This window comes from Athene noctua, chromosome 7 (genome assembly GCF_965140245.1).
Source record: "Athene noctua chromosome 7, bAthNoc1.hap1.1, whole genome shotgun sequence".
In the NCBI taxonomy this organism is placed as follows: Eukaryota; Metazoa; Chordata; class Aves; order Strigiformes; family Strigidae; genus Athene; species Athene noctua.
Window position 1 is genome coordinate 11,684,876 of NC_134043.1, and position 22,688 is coordinate 11,707,563.

At 43.0% G+C, this 22,688-nt stretch overlaps 1 protein-coding gene across 15 annotated transcripts in view; it reads right to left on the reverse strand.

Annotated features, from left to right (window-relative positions):
• KALRN (kalirin RhoGEF kinase) overlaps window positions 1–22,688 on the reverse strand; it is a 524,667-nt gene that overhangs the window by 55,576 nt on the left and 446,403 nt on the right. For 12 of the 15 annotated variants that reach the window (XR_012633922.1, XM_074910291.1, XM_074910292.1 and 9 more), the window contains 2 exons: window positions 4,659–4,942; window positions 3,694–3,798 (listed from right to left, as the gene is read on the reverse strand). Coding sequence is in view for 14 of the 15 variants with exons in the window: in XM_074910291.1 (XP_074766392.1) it covers window positions 3,694–3,798; window positions 4,659–4,942 (389 nt within the window). In the remaining variant the exon portion in view is untranslated. Of the gene's footprint in view, window positions 1–3,693; window positions 3,799–4,658; window positions 4,943–14,145; window positions 14,671–22,688 lie in introns of those variants that run through there. The other 3 variants (XM_074910294.1, XM_074910290.1, XM_074910299.1) reach the window with 2 other exon arrangements.

Consider the following 22,688-nt stretch of genomic DNA (forward strand, 5'->3'; position numbering starts at 1 on the left):
TCTTAATCCCTGTCGGTTCCTCCTTCAGAGGACATCTACGGTCTTACAGGCTCCAGAAAATTGATCTTCTTACTGCAGATGTAAGAAATTACCCCCTCCCCCACACATACATATTTAATAAATGCAGTTAAGAACAAGGTACACATAGAATTACAGGCAATAAGGGAGGGAGGCATGGGGGAACAAATCATTCCTTCTCCCTTCCCCACAGATCAACTGCAACTCCAAATGAACTCAGATGACACCTCTCATTCATGCAGTTTCAGCCATCTAAAATGTGGATCTTTTCTCTCCCCTCTCTGCAATCAGTGGAGAGAAAACACGCCTACATATCTCATCTATTCTAGGTACCTGGCACAGGAGGGCAGAAACACTCTTTGGAGATGCCCACTTTTCACTGGTGACATTAGAATATTTTCAGTCTCTCTCTTCTCTATGCCAGTCTGTTGGTCTCAGGTATTCGATTTTAGGTATCTGACATCATGTAACGTCTTTGGATGTCTCCACATTCAGGTAGCCACAGCTAATAGCTGCTGTTTGTGACAAATCTCCAGAAATACCGAGACCTCTTCAATGTGCTACCCAATGATACCCCATGGTGCTGTGAAGACTGGCCTCTGTGTTTTAGTTTGAGGTTTTTGTTCTATATGGACCTCTTCACCACTTGGTCTTTGTCCTAAGAAACCTCACTTTGAAAAAAAAAGTCATGTGATAGCTGTGGGCATTGGTATTTATTAGCTCACCTATATGTACATTTCTTCTGAATGAAATACAAGCACTGAGTAAAACTATAAGCCTTTTGATAACTTGCTTTTGGCAGGCTGACACGGACTAAAGCAGAGCTAAATTTTTATAAATTCTGCATTAAAATTATTAAAAAGCTTATTCATCTCTCAGCTGCTTAATAAAGGTCTTCTGGAGAGTAGCTATTTCAGCGAAGTCACTGTGCAGGTGCCAATGAACACATATTTGAGATTAAATAGTGCTGGTGGGAGCGAGACATGGAAATGTGATGGCAGGAATTAGGCATCTGGCCACCTCTTTATGAGGCCCTTTGGGGAGGTTACTCATGTTGAGTGACATAGCCCCAGGAGGAGAAAAAAAAGGCAAAGGAGACCAATCCCAAACAGAAGCCTTGTGACAGAGCAGAAGCGTGAACAGACTGCCACTCATCACCTTGTCTTTTGCAAATAATACATCTAATCAACAGTTCTAATTACAACAACAACAAAAACTACAGGTAATCAGGCTGGTAATTGAGGAATTAGGCTGGTAATGTAGGAATCTCATACAAATGTAAAAACTCAGACAGCCTGTTTCACCTGCAATGCAGACATGTCTAGGAAAAAAAAAAAAAAAAAGACTGAAAATAGGGACTTTGAAGATATATGGGACAAGTACACAGAGGATAACCGCTAAACATAACCATTCTAGCAGGAAGAGTCCAATGTTTGGAGGCACTAAACAGCTGTTGCTCTCACTTCTTTAACTGAAATTGCTCAATATCTCTGAAAAGTAAATAACTGCAGGATTTTGAAGGGAGTGTGGAAACATTTGCTGCCTACAAGTCTTTCGGGGTTAGATAAAACTGTTCTGTGATTGATGAGAGAGTCTGGTTTGTGTGGGGCAAATCGAAAAATGGTGTCTCTATTTCCCAGAAAGTAAATTATGAATTACTAATATGAAGAGATCTTGCATTTTGTCTTTACAAGAGCCTCCAGAAGCAGCAAGGCATGATTACTGCTGACTTGCAGATGGGCTCAGGGTAAGGTGCCACCCTCTGCACTATACAGACATCTCCCACCTACCACTGCTACTTCCCCGTGCTGCTGCGGGTCCAACCTAAGCCCGTGCCTGTAAGCAGTAAGACATGAGCATTTTGAGCTGTGCCCAAATTAACACCATTAAAGAGCTTTTAGCTCCAGCATGGCTCAAACATTGATAACATGGTGCTCCTGTGCCAGGGAATTCAGGAGCCATGTTTGTGCACTCAAGTTTTTTTCCCCCATGACAAGAAGTGAGCAGGGGAAGACAAAGAGAGACAAAAAGAATTTCTGATGCATCTTGCTCTATTTAATCTTCTCTTTTAGGAGTGGGTGAAGAAACGGAATGCCAAAACGCTCTATAAAGCTCAGACATCTGGAGCAGAAAACAGTTTAGTTCTACAATATTGGTGCTGTCAGGAAAGTATTTAAGAAATACTAAAATCACATGGCATGATAGTGACCTGAGCTAAAGCAGTTTTGGTTTTCTTCAAAAAACAAACCAACCCCCCCCAAAACAAAAAGCAAACTAACCCCAAAACATTTAGCTAAACACACGGGGAACGACCCAGGAGCAATTGCCATTGTGCTGGGCATGGATCCACCACAGCTCTGCTTTGCCGACCTTTGCCTCTGCCCCTTGCCAGCCAGCCAGCAGCACATGCAGCACTCGGAGGGGCAAGAGTCCACGACTCCAGCTGCTTCCTTCTGGTCTTGCTGCCACCACAATGTCGTAACAGTTCTGACAAGATTAGCAGCAAGCCCCTAAATCCTTTCCTCCATCATTCTGCTCCTTGAGTCCCAGAAATATTTGCGCCCTTCTTTCTCTGTGTTTCCAAACTCCTGCCTGAACCTTCCCCAAGAACGTTCTTGGTTGTATTTTTCCAACAATTTATTAATCTCTCCTATCCTTGCTTCGTTGCATGCAGTAATTACAATCAGAGGATAGAGACAGAGAAGTGGCAGTGCTAAAAACAGATGCCAGCAGGAAAGCAGGAAACAGCTAAACAGGAGGATGGATTTTTACAAAGGAGAGGACAGCACCAGGAAAGGGTGGGGGAGGACATGTGCAGACAGGACCTGCACTGACTGTGAACACAAACCACTGTCATAGCCATATTCTCACACCAAGTCCAGGAGAGCCACTAATGGACTCTGCAAATCACCGCATCACCTACCACAGCAAATTCTGACTTAACATTCAAGAAACCCTAGCTAACATCAAAGAACTACCCACCACCAGCATGGTACACAAAGATAGGCAGACCAAAGCCTTTCCTACCTTCCTCAGAGGGACCTCAGATACCTTGAGGGCTTCTGAGACAACTGGAGTTGATGGACTATTCAGTAATGATCAGCCACATACCCCAGAAATGCCAAGTGATAGCACTGGGTAGGCTTTTTCATCTGCAAGTTTTAAAGCACTTAAAAATGGAGAATGGCTGGTGGGGCACAGACTGACAACACTCCTGGATCCCAGTCACACACAAAGCCTGAGTGGAGAGCCCAAGCTATCTAACTCTTGGTAAAGGTGGTATTTCTGGACTCAAGCAGACTCCAGTATCTGTCCTACTCTTTGGGCCCAGGCTGCCACCAAACAGCATTTATGATGATACTGCCAGACACCAATGGCACTTTTAAAACAGATGTGGAGAACATGCATTATCAGCCTGAGTGGAATTTCTGACTGCACACAACACAAACACATGATCAACCTGTCATGAAACAGGAAGCCAGTGCTAAATTGCTTATCCAGCACCATTCATAAATCCAGTTGGTGAAAGGTATTAGATTATGTTTTGCACGTACAAGTTTCTTATAATGACAAGTCTAGGCCCTGGATAGTAGAAGACAACTATGAAACCACTGTGAGACAACAATGTGAGAAATGCACTTCAAGAGCAAATTATTATAGTAGAGGAGGCCTTACCATCTCATCTTGGGTTGGATCATTGTCAAAAATCTTCATAGGAGGAGGAAGAGGTGTGTGAGACTCTTCATCTGGTTCATCCTCTCCCCAACCCTTCTTGCTCTTCTGAAGAAAAGTTAAGTATGATTAGAAGCAGGGACAGCTTTCTTTTATCTTTTTAGATACCTGAGCCCTACCACCAGGCTTTGAGTCTGTTAATATTAATACTGGCTCAATATTGTGTTGGGTGGAGAGGATTGCAGGTAATGCTAAACATCATGGAAGAGATGTAATAAAGATGTAAGATTTTGCTGGGTAATTCTGGTGCATTCTAAGAGTTACAGAAATACAGTTTATAGGCCACCCAAGCAGCTAAGGCATTTACAGCTGTCTGTGTGCTGATGGAAAAGTATTTTTTAATTTAAATGAGAGCAGCTCAATGTACAGTTTTTAAAATGTACATTCAGTTCAGTTAGTATCTTCTCCATTTTTGGCTTGTAATTCCTTATTTGCTTTATCAGGAAAGAGCTATTCTGGCAAAGAACATGCCTGCAGAGAAACTTCAGCTACAAACACATAGCAGATTTAATGGAAACATGACTATTTCTCTGAGTGTTTTCTTTCAATAAAGAATTACACTGCCATGGTATAATAAAGGTGATATGAACCTCAGCAAAAAGTGATAACAGCTGCTCAAGAATAACTTCATTTCTATGCTTGGCAGCTTTCTAATAGGCTATTAAAACACAAATCTAGTCAAAGGACAATAACATATGCAAGCTTTGACATTCTATTCCCTATATATTCCACTGCTCTTTGGATAACAATGCTGTTTGGAACACAGCTTCAATCAATGCAATTTTATACATGATTCTCTGTTCCCTCTAGACCCTAAGGGAAATGTGTTTACTCATGTGTGAAGCACATACCACAGAAGAGACTATCAGAGAGATATGATCTTTTGGGCAACAAACACCAACACACACCTCATCTGCGCTGTCTCCTTGAGGAGTGGTTTCATCTCCAGTTTTTGGTGAACCGAGGTCAAAGCTCTTCCTGCCATCTCGCACCTTCTTTTGTTTCTTGATGTTGCTCTCTGTCTTTCCGCTGTTCAGCCTGCGTACCGGACTAGTCAACCATTTCTTCAGGGTGTTGGTTGAGCGCTTGGGGCCAGGAGAGCTCTGGATGGAGTTGAGGGATGGCTGAGGTTGTAAGTTGGCCACTGAATCAGACTTGCCCCCGTTGTCATTGGAAGAGACTGAATATGCATCTGAAAGAAAACAATGGAGGTGAGAGATCATACCAGCACCTCCCCTATTTCCTAATGCACATCACACACTTGGCAGTCCTAAGCATGAAAATACAAGCTGCCTCAGTGAAAGTTTTCGTGACCTATGGCCACTGTGTAAACTTTAATGCACACCAGAGAGAGGAATATGCCCTGCAACAGGCGTTTTTCACAATCTTACACACTCCTCTGATTTCCTACCACACTGTCTGTCCTTATGAAAGATAACAGACAGCAAAGTTACCTAGTGTTTGATGAAAGCCTGGATTTCATGCTAAGTGCTGAATTTATCAGCTTCTTCCCACAGATTTCATTGTGAATTGCCAGGAAGAAAGTAAGCACAAAAAGCAGATTACTACAGGAGACCTGACAGCCACTGACATTTTGTCGGGTTCCAATTCCATAAATGTTTCTCAGCTGTTTCCAGACTCCAATGACAATACTATTAGTTAGACTACTTATTAACTTTTGAAGGTTATTTGAAGCACCATAAAATTATCTCCTTTGCCCCTGAAAGCAATTTGTAAGAAGACTTCACACCTTTCCTAGAACTAAGAAACTGGAATGAACAATTACAAAATATGACAAACTGTTCAAAGCAAAGGAAACTCCCAAGAAGGAGATAAAGAGCAGGCTTAAAATCCAAAAAAATTTCCATTATAACCAAGCAGGAGATTCTGCTGAACTGTATCCAACCGCAATTATCGATACACATGTTCAGACGAGCACCTTAGAAATGGGTGCAACTTCCCCTACTGGCCCCAAAAGCAGCAGACCAGACATATGCCAATGTCAGTAAATGTTTAAAACCAAAGCAAACAAGTTGCTCGAAGATTTCTCAATTGCCCTTTAGGAACATGTGTCCTACTTTCACCTTTCTAAAACCATGGCAAGGCAACTCCCTTCCCAGGATCAATCAGGGATTGAGACGTTTTATCTCACACAGTTTAAGTAAACTTTTTTGTTTTTTACAGATTTCAGTAATTGTCACACTCCTGTAAGATATATCTGAGACTGTACATCAGAAAGCAGTCAGCTGATGTTATTAAACATTTTTAGATGACTGTCTCTGAATCTTTTATCCATCCCAGCAGAAAACTAAAACATAAGTTACAACACATAAAAATAGCCAGGTGCATCAAGATATTCTCAGTTCAGCAATAAATATCATTTGAGATACTGGGTAGCACACCTGCTGAGGGACTGCTACTCTCACAGGGAATCATTACTCAGATGGTTTTAGAAGCCAGTTCCTGCTACCTGCACGCAGAACCCCTACCCCGCTGGGCAGAGCTGCTGTTCACAGCCAGCTATGCACCAAGCAGAGACTGCAGCCTGCCTTGTCTGCTAGCTTGTACAATGCAGACCGTGAGAGTTACAATGTTTTAGAGTATTTTATATCCATAGACAGCCTCAGTCAGAAGCTGAACCAATAATTTATTACATACCTGAGGTCAAAAGTTAGGTTTTTTGAACATATGGAAAAAATTGTTACAAGCTAGAGGAAGTCAAAGTTCATTTCCAAGACAAGAAGAAAATCCAAATCATGTCTCTTCTGATGACAGGAGTGAGCATGAGAGGGGCTGGGAAGAGGATGGATCCCAGGTGGAGCTGTTGGGGTTTTTCTGACATTCCTCCACAGGAGTAAAGTAGCAGTCATCTCAAAAAGGCCTGGGTTTAGCCAGCTCCTGTTGATGTTATTTCATTCACACAAAATAGCACTAAATCAACTAGTGCAAAATAATACTTGTCAGTAGCCAGCTTATCTTCCACTCAATAGGGTTTAGATAGTCTCCTCTCGCAGGCTCCATGTGAGGCCCTGGGAGTTTATCAGCGCACCTTGCGTCAGCAACATTCAAGGTTTTGCAATGGTGATTTGGATTTTGCAAGCACCCTCGGCCCTCTGTCCCCGCAGCAGCACCGAAAGCCCCACAGGCAGTGGAGGAAGCTCGAGGGCTCCTCGCCAAGGGGCTGAGCTGAGCAGGGTGCCCTCTGCGCTCCCACTGCTGCTGCAGCAGGATGGACTTTGGGAATTACTGGTGCAAAAGGAGCCAGACTTCAGTCATGGAAGGAGAAACACTGGAAGAGATCACTGTGTGGAGGCTGCCGCTGTCAGGGATGATTTGCGGCAAGCAGCCGTATCACAGGCTCACTGGACTTACTGCCTTTGCTGGGGACTGGGCTCAGGGGGGAGTTGAGGAGAACTGAGGACAAGCTGACCTTCCAACATCTCTGTTGATTAATGTAGAGAGGGTTTTTTTACTACAGCTTGGAAGTAACACAGACCAAACCCCTACCTCCAGTTGATGGCACCTTGACAATTTAACTTTTTGTAATGGAAGGGAGCTGATAGGAGGCTAAATGGAGCTACGACAACCCCACCCACCTCAAGGATTTGTTACTGATTCACACAATCCTACTTCAGCCCAGTGGGCTCAAGGCAGGGCCAAATCCAGGAACCCTGAAGTTTGTGACGGAAGGGGCAGGGACCTCCCTTCCCCACCAGAAAGCTCCCCTGGGTTTATGAGCAGGGCTAAGCCCCAGCCTTGCTGCTCCCTTGCCTTTCCCCAGGCAGCGCAGCCATGGCCGGGACACGGACAGACACACAGCACTTTGCTCAAGGCCGTCCCGGGGAAGCGATGGTCAGTCATTGTTCCCCGTCATCCTAGGTAAGGCAGCAGGTGGGCAGAAACAGCACAAGTCCCGAGCTGGCCCACAGCCCACCCTGCCCACTTGCAGGAATTTTGTCCAAAGTTTAACCTAGAGCCAGGAAACCTCTGCAGACTGAACATCAGGCCTCCAGAGCCACAAGCCAAGATGAAAGCCAACCCAAAGGTTTCCAAAGGCAGATGTGTTACCCTGTGCAATGATCCCACTTGAAAGAGGCTCTGGATTTTCACACTCAAGGTCATGCCTTTGGTGATGAAAAAGGCTATTTACTAAGGGGTTACTAAATTTCAGTCGGGCCATGGTGTATACAACCCTGAGAGATATGAAGTCTTCTTTCTCCTTGTCTGAAGTGCCCTGGCTGACCACTGTAAGGCATCTGAGACAGAGCCTGGCCCACATAACTCAAGACTAGAAATGTGGCCTTATCTTGCCTTTGCACTGTAATGCAGTCTCCTCTGGCTGGAGGATAGGCAGGGAGGTAGGAGAGAAAGGCTGGTATAAATCTCCCTGCTCCCCAGACACCATAGGAGCCCCTTGAGGTGGTATGAGTTTGCTCTACCCAGCACCCTAAACTTGTACAAAGCACTCCCATCTCATCGTCCCACTTCCCACCACTGACAAATATTCACTATCCAATATTCATAACCTTTTTTTCCTTTTCTTTTTTAAAGCAACTGCAAATATGGACACATTTCTGAGCAAGTCACACTTGCTGTTTGCCAAGCCTGCTGAGAATGATTTCCTTTGCACATAAAGCAGGTCATCTCAACATGGTTGCAGAGGCAGGACTGGAGCTCAAGGAAAAGCAGAGCTCACAAAATGAAAGACAGAAACACACAACACAAAAAAATCTGCCAGGAAAGACTTTGGAGACAATCTCCTAAGCCATGCTTGTGTGAGCTCCACCGCTTCTACAGCACGTACAGCTACAAACACATTAATCATGACACTTGATACTAGCCTGAGATCCAGACAGCAGGTGGATCAAGCAGAAGAGGAGGACACGTTACTGTGCTCTGCTTGCAAAGCACTATCACATATGTGCTTTGCAAACTGTATTGGTAGAGATGTTCGGAAACACAGTTTGCTTAAGAAAGTCAGACAGCACTTTGGAAAAGATGCAGCGGCACACTGCATGGTAATTCAGGCTGCCACCGCTGCCCGCAAGGACCAGCAAAGCAGTGGCTGCCCTTGTACTGCAGCAGGTCTGCAGGAACGTAAGGGCTTGGTACAGAGATGCAGCAAGCAGTCATCTTGCCACCAATGTCCTGGGACACACATGTCTAAAAAAAGGTATTCAGTGAAGCAAAATGGGTGTAGGGAGGTCAGCAGTCTAGTGTGGCTAGATTGATTTCCTGGCCAAACCATTCATTCAGACAGAAGAAATGATGGTTTCCGAAACGCCCCTAAGCAAACCTCCAAGAAACTTCTGGCAATAGGACTGTGACAGATACTCAGCCAGACCGAAGAGCTTTAACATTCAGAGCTTTTGCACTGCCGGAGGCATGAAATATTTGTTGCTGTTGCTCAAATGAACAGACATCTATAAAAGCACAGATCTTTTACTGGAAAAATGGAAGGTTCCAGTTCTGTGCAACCTTGGGTGAAAGGAAAAATGAAAATCTCATAGACCCGTTTTAGAGGCACAGTTGTATTCCCATTTGAGTCAGTAGGAATTACTGCTGGAACATAAATACAAGGCATTTTATTTTTACCTCCCTGTTCCCCAGAGCACACATGGGAGGGGAGGTCTGTCTGACCAGGCTCATGTAGCACCGGACTGTCTACGGAGAAAGGGAAAGTCTTCTCAGAGCAACTCAGAAGAAAACATCACGCTTCTCTTTTTGGTCCATACTAACTACAGCTGATATATGATAGAAAGCAAATACGCTTCCATAACCAGAAGTTAATACAGAATATAGCTGTGAATACAGGTGACTATGGCAGGACACAATCTTGCTTTAGGTGAGAAGAGGCAAATGTTCCGATTTATGTGTGGCTCCATTTCTCCCTTCACAAAAACAGCCTGCAAGAAGAGGATTTTTCCACAGAAGTCAAAGAAGATGAGCCAGAATGGGAACTCTGTAATCCTATTAGCATGTGCATTTAAATCAACAATCTTTTTGCAAAAATAATTCCACTCATGAATGAAAGCCAATAATGGCAATCTGACCAATGAGCAGATAAATTAGCTCTGCTGTGCTCGACAGAACCCATTTTCCATATTTAGTGATTCCTGTAAACTAACGTTTCTGACAAAGACGGAATTGAATCAGATGTGGGTGAAAGACTAACTCAGTCTTTACTCGAGCTATTATTTCCTGAAGAATGGAAATCTCTGTACCAGAAAATCTTGGAAAGCAGGAGTCATCTAGACCCATCCTATGCACAAACACAGACTCTACATAAACACACGTTATTAATCTACGTTAGTATTTTACACTAAACAGAGTCAGCTATCAAAGTCCACCCTCCCCTGCCCTTTCCACAAGCATCTCCACCATACAGGCTGTAGGCTCAAGTCCACAGCTCTCAGCTCTTGAGGCTTTATACTCTCCCTTGGAAACGCTGCTGTGAGAGCCACCTCAGATCTCAGGGGCTTCAACGGCTGAGGCTCTACCGAACAGATGGCAGAACGAGGTATGAAAACTGCTTCTTTGGTCTCTTCTGAGCTTTTGTATTAAATGTCCAAAACACACTCAGTGAAACATTTTTATTGGCACGAGTCAGGGTTACAAAACTTTGTGGCTTAAGCAGATGACAGTACTGATCCCAGTTTTAGTGTTAGAGCCTATTCTGCCTGTAAAACCTGGCATGGATTTGCAAAAATTTGGGAGGTAACAACATTTGAATAGTACAAAGTCACTTTACAGCTATTCCCCTAGTTCACAACAATGTAAATAATGAATCTGACCACTTTTAATGTCAACAGAGAAACCAGCTCCTCAGGCACTGCCTCCAAAAAGGTTCCAGCAAAGAAAGTAAGTGAACACAAGGAAATTTTCAGCGTCCATGTCAGACAAAGAGAGGGGACAACTGGCTTGAAAAACCCTTTAGATTAGAAGTATGTTAAACTTTTGGAATGGAATTGCAAAAATCACCTGGAGTCCTCCACAGATCCCCATCCACTCCCAGCTCTGCTCCGCCACTCTACACGTGTCCAACCACAGACGTGCTCCGTGCTTTGGCTTGAGGGAAAAATGAGATGAGACCACAAAGGACCCAATTTCACACCAGAGGGTAAAGACATGTTTAAACTATGTCACTGAAACTAAAATGCAAATTTTGCTCCAAGGTTCAAATGTTCTCCCTAACTTTATAATCTCCTGGAAATGAGCTGAATTGAGAAGGTTCAACTGAATTTTCTGTTTGTGTCTTGGAGTATCACTTGAAGCTTCAAGCTGGAAATAACATCAAAAGGCACAAATCAATCTGGCAGGAATCTCACAATTCCATTTACATGGATGAAATTACTTCTGTCCCAACTCAAGAAGAGTGGTATGGAGTTAAATATTTCATGCAAAAGTTTCTAGTTCAATGGAGAAAGTAGCCTACACTAAAAGCAGACATGCTTGACAAACTTTCCAATTGCTGTAATATAAAAACTCAAATCTTGACTTTCTTTTTCACTGCCAAACATGCAAACAAGACTAACTTCCAAGAAGAACAGGAAAAAAAGGACTAAAATTTAAATGAATCACACAGTATTCGGAATGCACTGTTTCTTTATTGGATAGCTGATATTTCTTGGAAATGGGAAAGAAGAGCCTCCTTGAGATAAGGATGATCGGCAGAGTTGCCTTTAGCTACACTGCAAAGCAGGGGATGATCCGGGGGGGCTCTGCATATGGGTTTTGCTTTTGGGAAATGGTCACCTATCTCTACCTTTAATATCCAACATCCTGATCATTACTTCCAGGTAGAAACCTAATCTGAGGAAAACAAGCACTCAGCTAGCTGGGATGGGCAAACACTATCACTCAGAGCAGCTCATTTTAGTGGCAGGCAGCAGCTCACCTCATGCTCTCGGCAGTCAAGGAGCTATGCACACTTCTGCCCAAGGGTGGGTGATGCAGAGCGGGAATCACTGCCTGTAGGAGCCTCTCTCTTTCCATTAACTACAGAGGGAGTCCGAGGAAATTACACCCTTAGCTAAATTTAGTTATTGTGAATCCCCTTCCCACATTTGAGTAAGTTTCATACCAGGCCGATCTCACAGCAGGAAATGATTAGCTGAAGTTAAGCATCTGACAATTCACTTTAATGAGCAATAACTTGTGGCAACCCGCCATTAGCTTCAGTTGAATAGTTTTTATTTTTAGCTGGTGTTGCTCAGATGCAGCTTTCATCCAGCATGCGCTGGGAAAGCTGACATCCCAAAGTAGTCTCCAGGTCTTGGTTGTGCCAGTCAGAGTGTCAGGGCTCGAGAGCTCCAGTTCCTGGAGGTCAGAGAAAAGTCACTGCAGTTCTGGGAAAGTTTCAAATACTGAGATAAAACTAAAAGCCTAGAGAAAGAGCACAGAGGCGCGCGGTCTCAAGAGACCTTGCAAGAAAAGTTATTGAAATCCTGAGAGCGTGCTAAATGAGTGAGCTGAGTCTCCAGGGAGAGAAACAGCACAAGGGGAAAGCAGAGAGAGAGACTGCTGAAATAAAATGTGACTTTGTAACTGTCCAAGAGTGTCTAGTGAGAGGAACAACTACAGAAGTCACTGCTATTGTATCAGCTGCTTCATATGGACCTAAACCTATTATCAGAGGTGACTACAGGGAGGGTGCAGGGAAAAGAGGAAGATGAGTCCTCAGATGAATACTATGAGGGCAGGGTCTCGTTTCCTACAGACAAGCATTTAGCTGAGGAGCTACTGCACATGAAGGCAGAACATGTCCTTGTGCCTCTGACGAGACTCTCAGGAAAGTGTGCAACTCAAGCCCATGGCACCAAGAACTTGAACAGCAGACGAGACATCTGTGGTCCTCCTCTCTGGGTGCCCTGCTCAGAAACATGTTTCTATATAACAATTAACAACTGTGATGGGTATTTAAAACTTCTCCGGTGGGAGGTTTGAGACTTTTTCTTTACATTTATCAGCCTGACAAATTCATCCTGCATCAGAGTCCCATCCAACCCCTCACATAAACTGTCGTGAGTTTATGACAGGAATAACAAGAGAACAAACATCCATAGAGTGAATCCACCAACCCACTGGTAAGATACTCCTAGCTATCTCCCATCCTAAAATACTGTGACATAGGTATGTTATAGGCCTGCTTGAGTCCTTCAAGGGAACCTCACTTATCTCCCCAACAAAGCAACAACTTTTTAGAAGAGGTTTTTACTGAATAAAAGGGTGTGGAAAAGCTCAGAAAAAGAGCAGTTGCTCCACACAGTAGAGTTTGAGGCCAGACGCAGCATTTCTACACACTTGATTTCATTCACCCATTCTTTGGCCCCGGGTTTGTGCCCAGCACACATTCCGGACCAGCCCAGAGCACGGCGAGAGCAAGTCCAACACATCTGCTGGGAGCAATATTGGAGCAGCCTTCCTGTAATGCCTCACAGCTGGGAGAGCAGATTTCTGAAGTCAAGAGGCACGTATTTTGCTTTAGCAAAGAAAGGAAATAAAAAGTCAAGACTAACAAGATCCAGAAAGGGCATGCTTTTTTTTTTTTTTTCAATAAATCAACATTTATTTCAATTTAGTCAAACAACTCGTTGAAGCACTTCTCTAAATTCTACTTTACATTTTGTATTTACACTGTCCTCATTCTGTGACAAAAATAAAGTAATCCCCGACCCTGAAGTTTCCAGAATAAGTGTCGCTAGCAGCAAAAAGAACAAAGCCCCAAACACAAAGCAAAAATCTCCCTTGATATATTTTGATAAGAGACTTATGCATGTTCTGTAAAAAAGTTTTAACCCTGAACCTTTACGGAAACCTATATGGGATGATGAGGGGGAAAATGTCATGTCTGAAGCTGAACAAGAAGAGTAGCATTTGCTGGCCTTTGCAAGTACACTGTTACTTTTAGCATAAGGAACTGTGAAATGCTTAGACACCCACACAGAAGCAGACTTTTAAACTTTGATCTAAGCAGTTTTGCTCTGCTGGGAGCATAAGGGTACCAGAGTTGGCGAATACCATCTTTTATCCTGGTGGTGGGCACATAAACAAACTTTATTACACATGGTTTCCAAGCAGCTGTTAGTACAACACAAGACTTATTCTTTTCCGAAGTGTCAAGGGTCAGCTTCATTCAGCAGCTCCCAAATTGAGCCACTGTAAGAATTCTGAAGTTATTTCTTAGTTAAATGACATCATTGCTAAGGTCAACTCTGCCTTACGCTTGAAGCCAGCAACCTCTATGACAAGGTGGACCACTTTGCTGAATGGGAGGAGAGGAGGGAGGAGGACATAATTTGAATATTGTGTTCCTCAAAGGAAACCGTGGCTATGTTTCCAAACAATTCCTCACGGAAATAACAGAAGAGTATTGGTACAAAATAAATTGGGAAAAAAAAAAAAAAAAGAAAAAAAGGCAAGAATAGAACCCAAAGCTTTTTGGGATAGGAAGAAAAACTGCATGTTGAGAAAGAAGGCATTGGTCATTAAACTTTCCAGGCACACACAGGGCTCAGAAAGCACAGAAAACAAGCAGAACAAACAAACACAACTGTGTGCATCTTAGCGTCAGCTTCTTTTGCCAAATGCAGTAGCTTCCAACATTCAGCAGCTGTCTCTTGCTTTCTAGTGCTGTGGAGTTCTCTTTGGTACTTGGAGGCTGTCAGGAGCTCCGGGCAAAGAGAAAGTCTTTGTCCATTTACCAAACAATTCCAAAGGCGCTGATCTTGAATAACTTTACTAAGCAAGAGTGACACAGATGTCTAGGAAAGGGGGCTTTTCTCTTAGTAAAGTTGTGGTAGGTGCAGTGGAAACCCAAGGCAATCTACATGCTTGTCAAATTGTGCCTAGGTAAGAACAGAGTCCTCCATGAACGTCTCTCATTTGTTCACTCTTAAATTATTCAGGCTCTGACAGCCCCTGAAAAGAAAAGAACGGAATAAGAATAAGTTGCAAGTGGTGCAGGGTGAGAGCGGACACCACGTAACCACCAAGAACAACGAGGTTGGGGTGTTTGACGACAGACACACTGCAGCTGGAGCCTCCAGGGCTGGTGCCCAAAGCAGCTTCCTCCGTACCCTTGTCCTCCAGAAATACTAGTGGAAAATACAAGCTCACAGCAAAGGTACTGGCTGGGATGAATTAAAAGAAGTAATGAATGAAGTAAATGCAAACAGCGGTTTGGAAATAAAACACACAGATAAGAACTGCTGGTGCTTGTGATGTTTTGCTCTTTGAACACGGTACAGGGAAATGGCTAAGCAGCTCAGAGACTTTTAACTGCACACTCAAGACTATCAGTTAGACTTGTGGGAAGCTTTAACTCACTCAGCTTAAGTAGGAAAATCAGAACATCACTTGCCGTCCCATATAACAGGCTCACGCAATCTACATCTTGGTTTTTAAATTTGACAGCTCTCCAGGGAAGGGAGCAGTTCTGTGAGGAACCTTCCCCATGGTGTTGGTCAACAAGTTTATCAGCTTTCAGGTGATGAAATCACTACTACACTCTATCTGCGTCAGCAAGAAAGATGGGATCGGAACTTGAAGCCTCAGAGAGCATCTGCGGCATGGGAACAGGAGAGCTCCCTGCAGCACCCTGCCGAGGTCTCAGCGCTCTGAGGCTGTGCAAGTGCCTTGATGCAGCCACCAGCCTTCCCAATAAGGCTAGTCCTGACAAACTCGTTCTGACTTCTGGAGGGCCACATGGAGCCATCCACAGCTTTTATGCCTACAACACTGCTGCTTACCAACAGCCTCCTCACAGAAAAAATTCTTAAATCCAGCTTAGCAGAGATGTGGAGAGGTGCACTGCATAAACTGCACTGCTTCATTCCCAGCTGCTCCACTGCGACTAATTGCAAATAGCTGTAAAAATGCTCTACCAAGCAACATGTCTAATAAGTGATTATCATTACAAAAGCCATCTTCACTATTGCTGAGCAGTTGCTTTCTTTCGGCCCCATGTTTCAAAGTAATTAGGAAAAAGAAACGCTTATGTGAACACACCAGCAAGGGCTGGACTGATCTAGCAACAGACACTCTTTGTTTCTGGAAAGACTTTGTTAAATACGGGTAGTCTCTTATTGCAATGTACAATGTCTGATCACTGACATCCACCTGCCTGATAGTTCAGTTAATCTCCAGGACAAGTGACTGCAGTGAATATCCAGAGAGCATTTGCCTTTAGATGTTTGTCTGGAGCCTGTCTTGCTTGAGACTTTTCTTAGAACATCACCAGATCGAATTTTTCAGCAGCACAGCTCTAAGTAGCTACTGTCCTCCTTAAGCAGCCCAGGATGTTCAATCACGAGTAATTTCTCTGATACTAAGATGAAGTCAACTTTGATGCTGCTGTCTGCTCAGCACTTGTGCCCTGGCACGAACCGTGCTCTGCTATTGTGGAGCTGAAGTTACTACTGTAACATTCGAAGTGTTTGCTTCCGTCTTGCTTAAAGCTATGATTTTCCTTCTGTAGCCCTAGAAAGGATCCCTGTTGATTAACACTTATTCCATTTCCTAAAGAGGTCCATGCAGACTCCACATGTTTCAGCTGAGAGCAATGTTTGAATATCATGTTGATCCTCAGGATTCAAACTACAGAAGGTACAAAGAATACCAGACTTGAGGCATTTCAATGGCATTAGCTGTGAATCATCTTCTTACACTGTACCGCTCAGATACATTTGGATCTAAAATACATTTGCATTTCTAATTAAAACAGCTTACCATTAGTAACTAAAGAATGTTTTAAATCAGAATCCTTTGGCCATAAAAGCTAATTGCATGATGCTAAAACTGGATTTCAAAAATATACATATTATACCCCCTGCAGGATTAATTAGGCAACATCTCTTCAAAAGAGTTCTCAAAAGTGTATTTATTCAGCATGTGGTTAAATTATACTTGGTTGTGCAACACTTTTCATAGCCTGCCTGGGTGCACACTTCTGCAGCAGCAGACAGCTGGGCCCTTGTTCGTCAGGGGTGTTCAACATGAGTAAATCTGATTTGGGACAGCAGCAAAGCCCCGCTGATGAGAAGGAGCACACGTGGTGGTTTGTGCTCACTGCCTTACAACCACCTAGATGCTGCCTTCACCCCTAACGCAATCCTGCTGCTCCCCACTGCACAGCAGGTATCATTTTGGCCACAATTATCTCGTGCTGCTCAACAAGATTATCTCGGGTATGTCTGTGATGCAGGCCTATATAAAGGCTGAAAACAATTGGTAGATATAAATCTGGAAGCTATAATTGCTGATTATTTGATGCTCATTTTGTCACTGATTTCCTACATGACCTCAAAGTTTCAGAGTGCTCACTGAACTGTGTCTTCAGAAAGTTAAGACTGTACTGCATGTCTTGGGGATGCAAGAAACCTCTGTTCACTAAAGCTGCATGTACATTATGAAGGGAGGAGAAAAAAAAAAACAACACAGCAAAACAGGGCACATCCTTTGTTGCTATACTGTGTAGCTGTAATTGTCAGCAAGCCTAAATTGCATGAAAAAGTATCCTCAGTGGATTTAGCTGTAGCTGAGGATGTGCCACTCCCAGCTCTCCTTGTGTGCTCGGAGCTGCTTGCTCCATGTGAAATATGAACATGGAAAAATGCCTGGAAAACGTAACAGTGGAGACACCTCCAGGGTAGCTAGAGACACCTCCAGGGTCGCTAAATCCAGTCCCTTCTTATCACAGGTAACAGTCCATCTCCTTCCTAAAAATTTAACTCGGTGCTGTCTTGTGTCAGTGAACAAGGGATCTTTGCTCAAAACTGACATAGAGATGGTACTTGTGCTTTTCTGTATACAGCAACATTCAATCTCCATGTTTAATTTACAACCTTCCAATACAAAGATAACAATCTCCACCAGAAACCACCCACTGGTTCCTCAGGATCACATTTGCTAATGGATTCCCAGCAGGTCTGACTCCCCAGCTTCATCCCTTTGCACAACTTTACAGCCCCACACAGCCTGGAAGATAATTTTGCAGGGATCCAAGATTTTACCGTTGTTGAGCTGTACCAGGACTAGCAATGGCTGAAACATAGAACAACAAGTGCATTGGGGTGCGATAAGGGCAACAGAATAGCAATTACTAACCCTTATGTGGCAACACACAAAATGGGAGGTGGTTTTTCTTTCATTTTCCAGAATTACTGAGAAACCATAGTTTCCCTATAACAGAGGAGCACCTCAAAGCATTGGGAAGTGCTGGGAGGTGAGGGAGTAAGAAACCAGCCAGAGCTGTAGCGGGCTTTCTGCAACATGATATTATGCATGCTACATTCTACACTGGAGAAAAGCAAACGACAAGTACGTCAACTGAAGTGTATATAATGCCTCTCTCCCCATCAAAGAGAAAAAATTCCCATGGCTGTCCTAGTATTAACTACTGTAACTCAGTTTGCAGGTTCTATTTCCCATCGCATTAGGACTTCACTGGTGAAATCTTCATACTTTGCCCTAATTATCTGAAAGGAGCACAGGTGATGTGTTTTCCATGTTCTCAGCCTGCCGGGGAGAGGATTGCAGGGCTGGTCCAGGACAGAGGTTGACAGATTTGAGGCACATCAAACTCAGCAGGATATTGAATGGCATGCACTAACTACCTTTAATCCAAGGAATGGTTTGTGTTTCAGCATAATCAACCACATCAGACATTATGAGCTAAAAGCAAACAGGTTAATTTTTGGTTTGTGGTTTTCTAATGGCAAAGAACATTAGCCAAGGGAGTAATTTTCAAGTATATCTCAATAGGTATTTTCTTATAGTTTTTTACATGTACTGAAGTCCTACTTATGATCTACAGATTTTTTTTTTTTTTTAAGAAAACAGCCAGATGTGCTTCTGTAGTTGTTTTTAAAAGTATCTTTACATGACATTGAATTGCGTGATGCAATATTAGCAATTGAACTGTTCTTCAATAGCAACTGATAAGCAGTGGCTAAACTGGCAGAGAACTAGGTTTCCTTACTGAATTGAAAATGAAAACCACATCTGTAGATCCCTGCTGTAATCACTAATTGCCCAACCAATTTTTCTCTTTTGAGAAGAAATTGCAACTTTTGCCAAAGATGAGAATATTTCCATAAAGCCTGTTAACAGACAAAAACTACACTGAAATGTAACAGTGTTCTGGTGTGTTTGAGAAGTATCTTGATGCTATTTTTAGACTGAAACATTTTGAGGTTTGGAGTTTTTTAACTTTAAAATGATAGATTAGTTTCCTAATACATATACAAGTTTTAACAAGGTGTATGCTGAAACATAACGGTTTGGGAAAAACCCAAAATCCTTCTGGGGTCATGTGAAATAACTGCCCTTTTTGTTTTACTTCAAAATGGATAGATTTTATTTCAGCATCCGTGCATTGAATTCCTAAACAATACATCTATCTGGCACTCATTTTAAAGGAAAGCAGCATGTTTAGTTCTTTGCAGTGAACACGGGGTTATCCAATCTATATTTTTCACAATTATCTGTTCTCTTTCCCTTAGAATAAAGTCTCCCTTCTTCAGGCTTTTGACAAGATGAATAAAGTCTTGTGAATTCTTATATGTTTCTTAGAGTGAATGAGAAGTTTAGGAGCTTAGCCTGCATAAAAGTAAACCCCACATTTCTTTAAAACTGGATGAATTTATGAAAGTTGAAAACAATGCAGCAATAAGAATAGTAAGGATCTCCACCATGCATTCATCCCACAGACTAGTAACCAAAAGCTGATCTTTACAGAAGCTCTTACTATCTATTTTATACATATGAATTAAGATCTCAAAGTTTATTTTCTGTACAATTTTTGTCACATCCTGTAAATAACCACATCTCAAAAGATGAGGCTGTAAGATTAGTTGAAAAAAGGGAGAAAGTTGCCAGATGAGGGGCTAGCTTGCGTTGAGAGAGTTAGAGTTGTCTAGCAGTGTGTGTAACTTTCAAAAAAGAAAGAAAAAAATGCTAGCATTACTTGGATCTTGGGAATTGAGAGAAAGTTGCTAAAGCATCCTGAACACTGGCACTGATACACTACACATCAGATTTACAGAAAGTGGCTGGTGGAAGATGAGACTGGTGAGCAGAGTCAAGTGCAGCAACCAGCACTTTGAAAAACCTTAAACTCCCTGTGCTCTTGGACACTATGTTTTGTAGTAACACAGACTCACTGAAAACTCGACCTGCTGTATCCATGAACAAGGTGTCTACCCTCAAAAACCCTCCTGCAAAGAGGCAGGATTTAACAACACTTAAAACTAAGTAATCCTAAAAATAGCCCACTGTGCCCCCAGCCTGCCAGCAGAGCAGTGGCCATGCTTCTCCTTCAACTGTCCAGAGGTTGCTTAGCCTCAGGACTTCTCCTGCTGAAGTCCTCCTACATCTCATTGCCACGTTCAAGAGAGGACATTCCAACACCCCCACCACCCCCAATACTAACAGGTTCAGACCAGTGAATCTATTTTCCCCAAAAGACTGGCATGGGGACTATGAGGCACGCTTCTGGGACACACTTAGCACAGGGCTATCTGTCAGGAGGGTGTAAAGCAGGTGTGAGAAAGCACGTTTCCACACTACCAAAAACAGTGATTTTTTTTTGCTAACAGTATTCACCTTGTCACGTTAATCCTGCTCGCTCAGCTGAGCACTGTTTTCATCAGGTCTTTTGTCCTTTCCAATAACTATCTGCCATGACCTACTCCGACTCCTGACTCAGCCCGCAGAGGTGGGAAAACACAGGACTTAGAAGATACGTTCCTGTCATGGGCTTACCAGTTTTCTCTTAATAGAACTAGAAGAAAATAACAAGTCTCCCAAACCTCACCACAGCTATTGGCTTGTGAACCTGTCAGGAGAAAGAGCCGAGCACAGCTCTGGCAGGAGAGAGAGACTGCCCTCAGAAGACCAGTATGCTTGATCCTCTTGACTTTACTGAGATGCAACTAATGAGCAACAGATGGACTTCACCCAAGGCGTGTATTTGGGGAAGGTAACAGTTTCCTCATATTTCTCATTCAGGAAGGACCAGGAAACTAAGTGAGCTTTGGTTGACACCCTTAATTTTACTATTGTTTTCTCCTCTGCCTCAATTTTGACAGAACTGCTTTGACCATGCATTCCATTATGCTTTACACAGTTGTAACCATGGCTCAGCCTGAAACACTAAATAAAATATGTTCAAATTAGGAAATGTTATGGGCTTGAATATATTACTGCAGATCACTCTCTTGCTACCACTCAGCACAAAGGTACCAGTTTTCTTAGCAAAGCTCTGCAGCTTGCTGTAACACAGTGTCAGCACTTTCTATAAAAAGCACCATCAGATCTCACTTTTTACCTAATGAAAAAATAACTGTTATTAACATGCTGTTGACAGCCCTTGTAACGATGCTGGTTTGCCCAACTTCCAGTTAAGGTTCTGTTTCTGACCATCTAGCAAAGATGGACAAGGTGGCTGGCTGAACTCTCTTCACTGCACATTAGTCACCACCACTCTGTCAAGGGAAGCCTACTTTGTTAATCTTACAGCAGAGGTTCACCAGACGGAGCCAGTAACAAATCAAAGACTCAAGGAAGGATAGTAAGAAGAGGAAAAGGAAGGAAAGAAAGAAAAAGAGGATAGTACACCAAACAAAACGCAGAAGGAAGAGCAAAACTGTAGGAGATAGGAGAGAGGAGAAGCTGGAGAGACAGGAAATTTAAATAAGAGCTTTACCAGGAGCTTAGCACAGACACAAACCCAATCAATCTTTCATTTTTAACACACTGAGATTAAAGATTTGACATTTAGATTAAGTTTCTTTTGTTCTGAAATGCAAAGTTTGGATATGACCAGCAGCCTGCTCAGAAGGGTAACTGTTCAAGGAGGCTGAGGGACATCTTCTCTAATTGAACTCAATATGCTGCATCCATTTAAATCCATCTTCCCTGTTTCTGGTTACCCTCAAGTAAGAAGTATTTTATATTCTCACCTGAAGCCACTCTGTAGCCACATAATATTACCTAGGACAGGGTGTGAGGTGTTGCACTGTTAAGTTATGCCGACAATAGATTACTTTTAACCACAGACCTGTTTCTTTAGGCTGTACCTGATGCACTCATAGCCAGCTCCTCCAGCCCAGTAGATAGGAACATGTCTCTCCTTGGGCTCTTAGGGCAAGGAGACCCCAGTGGGCTCCCAGTAGGGCTAGAACTAAGTGATCTTAACCACTGTAAAGAAATGCCCTGGATAATACAGTACACAGAATTTAACTTCTAGGTTAAATCTGAGTCACTGACTAGTCTTTACAGTCCCCTGCGCATCAGAGCCTGGCGTCTGGTCTTCACCTTACCCAAGCTCCCAGGACCTACTGCTGAGCTTCAGAGCTCCGCACTGAATGTAATGCAAAGTAATGGCACTCACCCGCTGGACTTTGCTCAGTGTTTAAAGGCAACAAAGTTCTGACCTTGTCACATTCAAGGCATGCAGCTGACCATTTGCTTTAGAAAAGACATTTCACAAAGCAAGAATCCCTCCAATTTCTTTGCTTTCCCTCATGGGGGAAATGGCCCTTTTAAAAGAGCCTCTAATCTGAACCACATAGATAACTGAGGAGACTGACTCCATGTTAAAAGAAAATAAGGTATATTCAATTGCAAATCCTGGACTGATTCCTAAGTCGAGTGCAATGACTTTCTAGTTATCACAAGACCATCAGAATTAGAGCCCTCTTATCAGCCTGCTTTCAAGGCCAGTTCTGCAGCACTAAGAAGCATCCCTTACACCAGGTCACTTTGCATTTGTGCATTTAGGAGACACTGCAAAAAGCCTTGCTTGCCTACTCTTGGCTGATTAAGGCCATTGGCCTAAAGGCTGTGCAAGTCTACTACTCTTAACTACCCCTTTTTATGGCTGAAAGCAAGTGACAAACTCTTGCTCTGAGGCACTCCTATATTAGGATTCATAT